This window comes from Mytilus edulis, chromosome 12 (assembly GCF_963676685.1).
Source record: "Mytilus edulis chromosome 12, xbMytEdul2.2, whole genome shotgun sequence".
Classification (NCBI taxonomy): Eukaryota; Metazoa; Mollusca; class Bivalvia; order Mytilida; family Mytilidae; genus Mytilus; species Mytilus edulis.
Genome location: NC_092355.1, coordinates 39,433,717 through 39,446,416, shown reverse-complemented (window position 1 = coordinate 39,446,416; position 12,700 = coordinate 39,433,717). Strand labels below are relative to the sequence as shown.

The 12,700-nt window shown below is 31.1% G+C and overlaps 1 protein-coding gene across 1 annotated transcript; it reads left to right on the top strand.

Moving 5' to 3' along the window:
• The first annotated feature begins 1,846 nt into the window (after positions 1-1,846).
• On the top strand, positions 1,847-11,815 carry LOC139498431 (uncharacterized). Its single transcript, XM_071286813.1, has 3 exons — positions 1,847-2,212; positions 7,201-7,536; positions 9,679-11,815. The coding sequence occupies exons 2-3, from the start codon at positions 7,206-7,208 to the stop codon at positions 11,652-11,654; spliced, it is 2,307 nt and encodes a 768-aa protein (XP_071142914.1). The 5' UTR covers positions 1,847-2,212; positions 7,201-7,205; the 3' UTR covers positions 11,655-11,815.
• The last annotated feature ends 885 nt before the right edge of the window (positions 11,816-12,700 follow it).

The window sequence follows — 12,700 nt, the reverse complement described above, 5'->3', positions numbered from 1 at the left end:
TAAGGGACAATGTGTACTAAAAATATATAATTGAAGTTTATGTTTACATATAAAAAAAAACCTGTACATATCCTTTACTACTGTAATGATGAATCCTCATTTCACGAACATAGGTGATCTGGAAGAATAAACCGTGTGTTCTCCGTGAAAAACACCAGTCAAGTGACAAGTGGGAATCAGCTTATAAGTCGAGGTTATTTTAAGATATTAATGTGTCCTAATTTTAAAATTTATGTCAAACTGCTGAATTTAAGGCTAATTGTGCATAAATTAAAGATAAAGTCAACATCAATGAAACAGCAACCTAAAACGACACCGGCAAAATACAATTTACAACGACGTTGCATTTATGTTATATGGCAAACCTGCTATATTATAAAAAAAGATCAGTTTTTAATAAAATGTGAGCGAAAAAAAAAGAAAAAGAAAAGAAAAACCCGCAACGTAATATTTATGTTCAAATAATGATAATTTTTTATTATTTATAATTTACATAATTTCTGAGAAATGATACATTGCAAGGATACTAATAATAATAACTAAAATAACTTATACAGTATTGCCAATATCTCTGCAAAATTGATGTATTTGTCTTGTTGTATTAGTTGCTGGAGTGGTCCTATATCGCTAAATAATGGACTGGTCAGGACGGGGTACGGGTAATAAACCTTAGTATATCGCAACGGAAATCCACCAGGACCACCGCGACCGACACTTTCTATTGAATCTGCATTAACTAAAACTGTTGCAACAATACTTAAAAGAACAAGTAGCAGTAGGTATATCATGTTGGTAATTAATTCCTGATTAAATAACATTGCCAGACTTAGACATTGTCGGAATCGTGCCCGTATTCGGTTACGTACTGCAATAAGCCATTTCAAAAGGCCATACCTGTTTTTTTCTATTAGTTGTTGTTTTTTATGTGTTTTTTTATTATTCGTTTTGCGCTGTAAAAAACCCTGATTGCGTAGAAGTAAATAAAACCAACCACACAAAATATTTATACATCACAATAAACTAAACAATCATGCATTTTAATTTAATTCTACATTGTATGTGTACATGAGTTTTATCTTACAAACTGCCACATTTATCAGTATAATTCAAATTAAATAAGGATGTTCGCATCCTTATGAAATAACTTCCTATATCCGTTAGAATCATTTTTTCCCAAACCATTCTCACAAATTCTTGTTTTGATTTTTTGATTTTTGTTTTTACCTTAATTTACCTACCTGCGAGTGAAGGCGAAACAGAAAAATAACAACTTTGGCCTTAAAGTGAAAGTGTATAATATCAATTCGATTTACCTTGTACCACATGTACCACTTCCGGACAACTAGTGTCTTCTGTTGTGTAACCGACGGTAACCAAAATGTCAAAATTTAAGCCGGGAACGTTGGTTGTCAAATAATGATCAGTTATACGAATATGTCGTATTCAATGTTACATGTATATTTTTCAAATAAAATACAATTTCATTTTTGAATCAAATACTTTAGAATATTGGACCCATTGTTCAGGAGAGATTATGTTCTTTAAATGATAAATGTGCATAATAAAAAAAATAACAAAACTCGGTCTCATTTTAATGGTGTTAATCAAACACTATGTGAATAAAAAAAAATCATTTCAGATTTTATTTTCAAATATTGAATTTTGACTTCAACTTCAAGAAAAAGAAAAAATGGGGTCAACGAACTTGTTTTACGTCTACATATTACAATAAGTAAATTCACAACACTTTCTTTTATGAAATTACATTATCTTTTCTGAGTTATCTCCCTTTACTTGGCAAAATTGAAAAAAAAATGAATCAAATATGTTCATATCATTAGTCTGTCTTAGCGTGTTGTGTATAACAGTAGATCCAGTACAATTGTAATTGTCTTCGAAAAGTATGGTCAAATCGAGGACCAATTGGTACAGATTTAGACGTACAAATATGAACAATCGCACTAATATACACAATCAATCGCATTACTGATTTTTTAACTATATTGAGTTGTATTTTCTTGAACAATGTATACGTAAGTATTTTTAGATCCATACATTGTCAAAAGGTTGTAGTCATTTAAATTTAAACGACCTTATCAATGCGTCATATGTGTACAGAGGAAATTTGATATCGAAAGTGGAAATTCCTAAAGAAATATATTGATGTGTACAGTCTTGAAAGGATTGAGATAATTGTTGTGTCACAACAGTGGTAAGTTGTATTTAACACAAGCTACTATTAGACATGTTACGAAAAGGTATATTCACGACGCTGAGGTTGACAAATTACATTTCAAATGTGGGGACTGTATCAAAACACAAAATATATTACCTTTATACATTGAATATAATTTAAAAACTGCATTAATCCTTTAGAGGCAATTCGTATGGAACGAATATTCAATGACATTTGTACCATAAGAAGTATAGGAAATTAATATAATTGATAAATTCCATAATATTTAAAAAAAAAAACTATAATGCAAAAAATGGTGGGGGGAAGGGGCACGATCATGTAAATGCAGCACTAGATTTGGGGAGGGGGGACGGAGTGTGTGAATTCTTCGGCTAGTCCTTAATAGACCTTACAAATAATCAAAGTATTATAATCCGTTTTATACCGACTCGTGAATATATATGTAACGGTAATTTTTGTAGTTATGAAGACGTGTAGAATTTAAATTTTACCTGTTTAAATCTATAATCAATGTTTTGACACCGTCCCCAAATTTAAAGCCTAATTTGTCAACCTCAGCGTCGAGAATATACCTTTTCGTAACATGTCTATTAAAAGTAGGATAATATATCATCGTTTTACCAATTTAAATTTCAAGACCTACTAAAATGGCTGAACTATTACAATTGATTGTAACCCAGCAAAAATGATTATGACTGCTGTATCAACTTTTAAGGCCTTTGTATCCACATTTTAAAGTCGGTGTTAATTGGAGAGATAGGTATCGTTGAAAATGGTAAAATCGGGATTATATTCATTTCGTTGTGAACTTGTATGACCTTGTGTAAATCGACACTGTAATTAAAGTATTTTTTTTTCTAGTAATTGATTAGGTTATGGTTAAACATAATTATTCAAATATACATACCCGTTTTGAATTTTTAAAAGAGAAGGACAAAATATACCAGAGGGACACTAAAACTCATAGATCGAAATTAATATGACAATGCCATGACTGGAAAGAAAAGGAACGAGAAACATACAAATAATAGTACACAAGACACATCATAGAAAACTAATCACTCATCAACACAAACCCATCTAAAATTAGGAGTAAATTAACAAAAAGTATAAATTTAAAAGCAAATAGGGTCGAATTTTCAAAGGTAAGTTGAAAATAAAGACATATATCCAGGCCCCAATTTTATGATGAAAACATGGGTGGTATTCTCAAAGTATCCTAAGATTCGCCTTATTTAAGACACTTCATAAGAAAAATGTTTAAAGTTTTAAAAATGCATGATTTCAAGTTAAATTGTAAACTGCTATTAGATAGAATGTAATTTAAATAACACGAAAAACAATTTATGTTTAAAATAGGGGAATTAATTTGTAGTATCATCCTATCGTGAAATAAGTAAAATGAGAAATAAGGGAAAATCAAACTTTACAGAGTCGGAATAAAGATAGGATGACCTTAAGACACCGAATTAGATGTGCTAAAGTAAGACGAAAAATTCCATGTATCCTTAGTAAAGAAAACTTCTGGAACACGAATTAAGAATACAGACGTGTGATAAGACGGTCTTAGGGCACTTCTAATCCTAAGGTAGCCTCGAAAACTAACAGCCCTGATAAATTATAGTTTTTAAATATTCATTTAAAGCATAATAAAACGTATACAAAACTCACAAACTCATACCGTTTTATGGATTTTTTAATTTCAAATGTCAAAATTTATTATATCTATTAATATAACAAACTGGGAACGCACCACGAGCATTCTCGATTATATCGAGGACGAACCTACGAAAATATAATATACTTGTCATGAAAACACTATCTTTTTTGGTCGTGGGCAAATTACCAATAGCAGCCAGTCACAGTGAAAAATATGAATAACACAATTACAGGGTAATATAATAGATTGTTATCCAGAATTAAGAAACATTGTAAACGGAGACTGGGCCGAGATTGACAAGGCTTTTTTTGAGTGGTAACGATCTGCTCATTTACACTCTAACCTATGTTTTTTTTTTTAATCTATAATAGTGAATGTTCTTTACTGTTAAATTTAAAACTAAAAGTAATGACATATGTCGTCATGCACATTTCAACGTAATAGTTATTTGAACAAAAACAACATAGTTGAAGCAAGCTTATTTCCTTTTATTGTGACAGTCTATGAAATAGTTTTTCTGAGGGCAAAACAAAAACTTTCTATATTAAAGCTTTGTTTTTAACTTATTCATTGATGATTGGTCAGCAGGAGACGGTGACTTCAAACGAAACTGTCTCCCGCTGCGCCTTGACATTGAGTAAATTATCTCCCTCGTTTTATCCAATCAAAATCTGACATTTTGACGTGGAGTACAATAATTCATTTTATGCAATTATTAATACATAGCGTAAATACAGTATACCTAAAACATATTTATTTTTAGTGGATTGGGAAACAAGTTATTCAAATTGTATTAATCCCTTTCCACTTTGCGGTTGCGAGTGCTGCCTTCTAGTCCCATTAGCCTGCTATTTTTTTGAAATCTACAAGGGTGTCTTTAACGTGCAAGAGATATGGCTCTCTCTTAACACAAGTCAGCCATTTATCGTCCTCTTCCGACGGACTATAATCGTTTCGTCAAGACCATACTCTCAAATGGTGTCAAGGGAGAGCCGAAACTTTAGTCCCTGAAATGTTCATCCCGGAACTGGAATCGAACCAGAAACCTTTGTGTTAGTAGTCCGATGCACTACCACTACACCACGGGATGTTAAACATACATTTGTTAATTTATCTCTTACAACTTGTTATGTCAAAATAAAACAACAGGAATGCTTAAACGCCAGTGTTTGTATTTTTGTTCTTTATAAATGTAAATAGATGAAACGCTGTTTGCTATATAACGTCATAACTCTTTGACGTCTTACATTGTGGTGAAAGTGAAGGTTTTGGGACAAATTAGTATCAAACTTTACCCCAAGCTACAAGTTGTGTTCGAAAGAACAAAAAAAAAAGTCAACAGGTTTTACAATTATATTCTACCAAACTATTCTTTGCATCAAAAAATCAATAAGCCATGACCATATCAACGAACGTTTTATTCTCCAACTAAACAAAGTTCATCGGATGGTTTTGATGCATATATTTTAGGCTCTTATCGTCTGACGTTGTTTATTATCTTAATTGCATGTTATTTGTCTTGTTTTTGTCATTGTTAATTTTTACTTTTGCTGTTTAGTCTATTTTCGGTAATATTCATTTGACATGGCTGAGTACAAATACATCCCGTCGTTGCGTTGTTGTGCTATGATAAATTGTGTACCATTTTATTTTGTCTTTTTTGCTTATGTGGTTTGTCTATATACCTTTTTGGTTTTTTTTCTCTGTTGATATATTTGTTTGTATTATAAGGTTATAACACAATACGAACTGTTGTACACCTATTGCTGACATGTATACTTATTAAATTTGATTGTTTTGTTCAAATAATGTTGTCAATCTTTTGGATTGTTTTGTGACTGCCATGCACTTGACAGGTTTTATTAGCCATAAAACTTTGTTTAATCCACTATTTTCTACAATAAAAAATGCATACACCGAGTCAGGAATATGACAGTTGTTTTCCATTCGATGAGTTTGAGTTTTATTTTTTGCTATTTGATTAAGGACTTTCCGTTTTCAATTTTGCTCGGAGTTCGCTATCTAAAAAAAATGTTTTACAAGCATACGCAATTCATAAGATTAGATACAAAATTGTTGTTGTTTTTGTCCTTTTTTTTACATTGTACCCGTATTGCTTGGAGGCAATAGTTGTAAGCAGACATTCAAGTGCCGAAAATCAAATAATAAGCATAAACAAACTTCAAACTAAAGGACTAGTACTCACGTGAAAGGCTACATGTATCGACATGACAATTAAAATGAAAAGCAATATAAATGCATTGACCACAATGCGAATCCTAATTAACTTTGAAAACATTGTGTCATGGTAATGTTTGTTTTTATAGGGATTAAGATATCACAACGTTGACTGCAGTACCAATATTCTTCACATTTTTGTCTATTATGTATGTTTGTTTTGTTCACCCATCGTTGTCAGTATAGTGATTTTTTTTTACGAATGTCATACAAGTGAGAGGTTTATCTAGCTATAAAACCAGAATAAAAAAAAGTAAAATAACAAAAATGCTGAACTCAGAGGAAATCATATCGGAAAGTCCCTAATCATGGCAAAATTCAAATGACAAAAACACTATAAAAACAAATGGACAACATTTTCCACATCAGAAATTGCCTGTACTAAATTCGGAATATAACTGCAGTTGTTGTTTATTCTTTTGATGTGTTTGAGCTTTTGATTTTGTCATTTGATTAAAGACTTTCCGTTTTGAATTTTCCTCGGAGTTTAGTATTTATGTGATTTACTATTAGCATTTAGAAATAGAAAGATAACAGTAAATTAACCAATTAAACAACCTTTCTTATACATCAAAGATATCAATCTTATCAAAATCGTTATACGAAATGTGGCTTAAAGGCGATTTTTTTTTATCAGATTGGAAAGATCTTAAACACCAAAATATATCGCTGGTAGTATCTAATAGATATCAGATGATTTGGTATAACTGCCAATGAGATAAATCTACATCCTAGTCACAAATTTGTAAATGTAACACATTATTTATAGGTCAGAATACGGTCTTCAACACGGAGAATTGGATCGCACTTAACAGCAAGCTATAAAGGGCCCCAAAACATGACGAGTAAACCATCTAAACGGGAAAACCAAATGGTCTCATCTTTATAACAATGTATAATAAATGCTTAGTTTAAAATGTTACCTGTCACGGAGGAAATTTGTCAATAAATTATGACAATTTGTTAAAACCATGTTTGTCATGTGCCCGGATTAGAGACTAACAAATGCGACTTTAAACATGAAACAGTGATATTAACAATTGCAAAATTTGCTAAAATATGTTTGTTCATGATTAAAGTTATTTAATGATTTCTATCTTTAAAGTTATCATGGACAAAAATCCTAAAAGCCAAGTAAATGATGACTATGGAAATACGAATGGTATGGGAAAAATTATGTACCTGCAAAAACACGATGTTAAAAGTTTCCCTTACCATGGAAGGCGTAGGTACACACCATCGATTTCCAAATCTTTAGACGGAGGGATTGTTATATCAAATGACGTTTTCGGGCTGACAATCAGACAGTTTGAAAGAATCTATAAAGCTTGCTTAGATAGGAGAAAGACATATGAACAGTGGATACTAAACCTTAGATATCCTGACAAATGTTCAAATGAATATCTGGAATACTTACAGTATTGTGTATACTACAAAGAAGGTAAGATAGGTGTTTACACGAAGCAAATTATGAAAGTCTAAATAATTAAAAAGATACTCAGATTGCAATTGAACATTAGAACTTTAAGAATAACAGGCGATCACATAACTAAAGGCAACCACGAGACAAAGACGATCACAAAATACTACACAGCAAACGAATACTGAACATACTGGAAACATGGTTATACAGTAATTACATAGTTTCAACTATACTAAATTTCGTATTGCTCAATACGTTGCACCTGGTTATTAACATTTGAGAAAAATCGCGAAGAATGTTCCGAATCGAAAAATTAATATACATAAAGAAAATAAATGCATTATCAATTTCAATTATAAAAAAATACGACTTGTTGATAAGACAAATATATATCTGCAAAGTCACATTAGTTACGAAAGTAAATGTAAAATGTATAAAGTATGAATTACGTAAATATGTAGCCTACTTCAAAGTAAGAGTATGGTTTTTAAAAATCAATAATTTAATTTTGGATGTAACGCTTCTTCTGATTGGCTGACGTTGGTATGTTTGTCAGCTTATAGACATTATTTTGTCATGTGACCCTGACGTCATCATCGTTTTTTTATGGTTTACTCCGGTTTAAAATAGAATTTTGAATTAGATTATTAGAAATGACTGTAAATAAACTCATCATAGTTACCCAGGACAAAATTTTATATATACGCCAGACGCGCGTTTCCTCTACAAAAGACTCATCAGTGACGCTCGAATCCAAATATTCTTTCTGTCTATTCGAAATAACATTAAAAAAAAAATGGGGTGCACACTTTAAAATAACATTTTTGATGTTTTTTCTTCATCGACAGAAAATATTACCGTCATTCCTTAAATGATTGTGATTATACTTTATTCTATTAAGTTTCGCACTGGAGTTTAACGTAGAAACAACATGACATCCTTTTTTTGTCGCGCTTAGTTCTTCATGTTCTTTCGAGTACCAGCTTTTGTTTTAATCATGATTTGCACCTATAAAATATATTCACGAGATTTACACAATGGCACTTCTGGTTCTTATATATCAATCGAGTTAAAGGTGTGTACATATTATACATTTAAGGATGTACTTAGGTGATCTAAGGTAAAATTGAACAAATCAAGAATTCGAACTTGATAAGCTGGAAGAGTATAAGTTAAGGATGAAAACAAGCTAAAGCTACTTTTCGAGATATTTCATTTAAAAAATATGGCAGGAAAAGACTGAGTCGGATGTACTTAGGTGAGGTTTTGGAATAAGTGTCAAATGTTCGGACTATTTATGTTATTCCATACGATACAGGGTAAAATATTTTTAAGGCCTATTTATCTTTGAACATAAGACTTAAAAGTTCATAAAAGGTCATTAGACAAAATTCAAGTAGATTCTTGATTTCGTTCTTTTGATTTGAGACCCAAATAATACCAATGCAAATATAAGGTAAAAGTCCTTAATTGATAAAATTTATATAAAGTAAAATGTTTCGAATCCAAACATCACCAATGCAGCAATAAATAAAGATTGCTTTCTGAATAAATAAAAATTGATATACGACTGGACCAGACGTCATAATTCAAAAAGAGTTACTCAGTAATACGTATAAAATGGTTGTGATCAATGATAATCACATTTCATAAATCTGTTCATTACAGAAATCCCTACCGATAATTATTGATTGTGAGTTTAATTCTAAGACCAGTTAAGATATAAAAGAACCCCGACCAATTCATTTCAGTAAGGATCTAAATTAATAGGTGCTGATAAATGGTCATAGTATAAATGCATTTCACTTTTAATTTTCTTAAGCAAACTCAGTAAATACGTGTAAAATGGTTATGATCAATGAAGAAAGGCGTATATAGGACCAATGATACCTTATAACAGAATTAAATTTATACAAATAACTTATCCATAAGCTTAAAAATAATACACTACGTATCAATTTGTGTATCTTGTTAAGAATTTTTTTACCATAATTATACTCGAGACAAAAAATGGAAGGTACGAAGTATTCGACTCAAATGAACCAATGAAATGCAGAAAGATGCACATTTTACTATGGAATGCACGTAAATTGCGAAAACTTTCGATTTTACAGACATTATCTCATAATTTAGTAAAATGAATAACTTCATATTTCATAGATATATTGCCTTGGCCAGGAAATGCTCTGAAGGAGAAATACTTTTACGAACATCTAGTTTATACAATTGGACCTGAAATGCAAATTCACAATAGACAACGTCTTTTAATCGTAAAAGATATAATACATAATTTATTTGAAAATGATGGAATGCAAATATCAAGCGGAAGTTTGGCAGAAGGACTGGATTTACCAGGTAGTGATTTGGATATAATGTACCTTATAAAAAACGTAAACGTAATCCAAAATGTAAGGAATATCAAACACCCAATACAACATACTACATTGGTTAAGGAACCAGATAAGGATCATCCAGGATTTACTCGACTTAGATTGATAGCAGAGAGGGAAGTAGATACTGATATCATACTATCTGATTGCTGTGAAAGTACTACAAACGGTGAATATGTATCAGTTGACCGATTTCTGCATTACATAATGCACCGTATTTCAGAATTTCAGCTATCAACACACGGACCATGTTTTTCAGATACAGATCAAAATTTTGATCTAGCAATCTGTCTACAAAGTAAAAAATTGCCTTACATTGCGATCCCGTGGGTAACGCGTCGTCGACATCAATGGCCCCCTAATGTGGTTATTGACAAAACAGTGAATAATGGATGTCTTTTAGTACCTATAGGACCAAGGACTACTTCAGATAACAACTTATTATGGAGATTATCTTTCTCTGTGGCGGAAAAACAACTTGTACATTCGTTTAATTTTACTCAACTCTTATGTTACGGTCTACTCAAATTAACATTAAAGCGTATAATTAACACCAACGATGGTGTCAAAGATTTATTGTGTTCTTACTTTCTGAAAACGGCTTTGTTCTGGGTCTCCGAGGAAGTTGATTTTGAAATATTTAAATTACACAAATTGTTTCACTGTTTTTTTCTCTGTCTTGATAAATTAGAATTATGGACAAACAACTGTTACTGTCCGAACTATTTTATTCCTCAACATAACTTGTTTCTAGGAAAGGTTGACCAAAGTAATAACAAGAAACTTCTAAGTATTCTGAATAGTATAAAGTGTGGTGGAATTGATGGACTAATGAATAATGTATTTCCGGCTGAGAGTGTAAATCATAGTTTATCAATTACAAACAGGGAGAAATCGTTCATCATTTTAGATTTCTTTTTATACAGAACATGTCGACTTTCTGTCAAACCAAGACACATACATAGCTGTTATAAGGCACTGCAATATGTCAAATCTTTGAAAATGTTTGAATCGTCTAAATTTATCACAGATACATGTAATTATTATTATGGAATGATCAGTCAATATGCAGCACAAATGCTACCGCCACCGAATACAAAAATTAATGGTAACATCATACACAAACTTTATCATAGACATTTACAGGACGGTATTAGGACAGATGCTGTATCGGGTTGGTTGATGTACGCATCGTATTATTATGTGACAGGACAGTACAATGTAACACTCAAACTGACGGAGTATGTTCTGTCGAGATGTAAACATGATATGGCGTATTTAGAACGTGATTTCTATGATGAAGAAGACATAAATAGTTACAGAAAAAATGTACATTCCAAACTAGCATTTATTGATAGAATGAAATTAGCAACTGTTAACCATGTTCGTTATATAAGGCATTCATCGTTAATACCAGAAGAACTAAAGCTTGAGGTGGAGGACGATTACATTGACATACCATCAGTTGTTTTGTCTTTTTGTCTTAGATTTTTATGTCATCAACATCTTGGTGACATTTTCAACAGGAAAAAGGCATTAAATGATTTACTTTTAGCAGTAGAATATAACTGTTTTGTTTCAACTGATGAATTATCTGATTCAAAAACAATACTTGGAGTATGTTATGAAATATCAGGAGATATTACCAATGCCTATCAGTATTTTGATGAGGCTTTAGAAGAAGATGGATATGTATGTCGTTCAGCAAAAGCAAGAAAATCAAAGTTGTTGTTTGCTTTGACGTAACCTTTCAATATATATTGAATTAATGACATCGTTACAGCTTATATGTTTCACCAAAGTAGGTTAATTTTAATTAAGTTTATGGGTTTAGCTATGTAGTACAAATAAGTATTTATTAATTTTCTTGATGATATTAGTTGTTGTGAATTAATATTCGGAATTCATGTTGCATTATTCATATGATGGTATGTTTATGCATTGATAAAAAATCTGTAATAATTATATATTTTAAACAAACTCAAGATAATGATAAGCATGTTTTAGACTGTGTATAAAAATGTTTTTCCTTTTCGTTAAAATACTTCTTACAATGCATTTTTCTGGACTTTTCAGGACTTGTAAACCATGTAAATGTTGAACTTTCTCACTTGCAACTTCCTATATTAAGGGCATACGATATAGTTAAAAGGGAGGTAATGACGTTGATAACGTAAATTTTTATTTCGCGACGTCAAACTATGACTTTTCGGGTAAAGATTCAGTTTTCGATTGATTTTTATCAATCAAACTTAATTAACTTGAAAACGAATTCCTGGACCCCTCTGTTTTATAATGCCATATAGTTTGATGACGTGAGAAGATTACGTATGCCAATTTTCATGAAAACGTAAATAGTGTATTTGTTTTTAATTTGATAAATATGCAGCAAAAAATGACTTTTTTGTACTACATTCATGTATGAGTTATTTGAAAAATAAAATTTCACAAATTTAAATTACATTTATATAAAACAGAATTTAAAAATAGTTTAACAAATGGGTCAGGATCCCTAATAGACCTTGAGATGAGGAACTCAGATGACGTAATTAAAAAAAATATATTAGTCCGCCATACAATTGTGGATGCTGTGATTTTAAAAATTGACATAAATGGACAATAAGAACTGTTTTATAGAGCTGATGTGATGAGAAAAGAAATATGTAGACTTGACCTGAAATAAATTATTAGAAAGGACAATTTTTTTATTGAATTTTATGATCAGAATTTTGGGATTATTTCATGAGGAGAGTGACATTTTTCACCATCTTCCGGGGTCCAGCAATCTGTGA

Bases quoted from the DNA above. Each gene is read 5' to 3' on its own strand.
- LOC139498431 (XM_071286813.1), top strand. From the start codon at position 7,206: ATGGACAAAAATCCTAAAAGCCAAGTAAATGATGACTATGGAAATACG. The intron at 7,537-9,678 runs GTAAGATAGGTG...CATATTTCATAG, and splicing joins TTGTGTATACTACAAAGAAG to ATATATTGCCTTGGCCAGGA.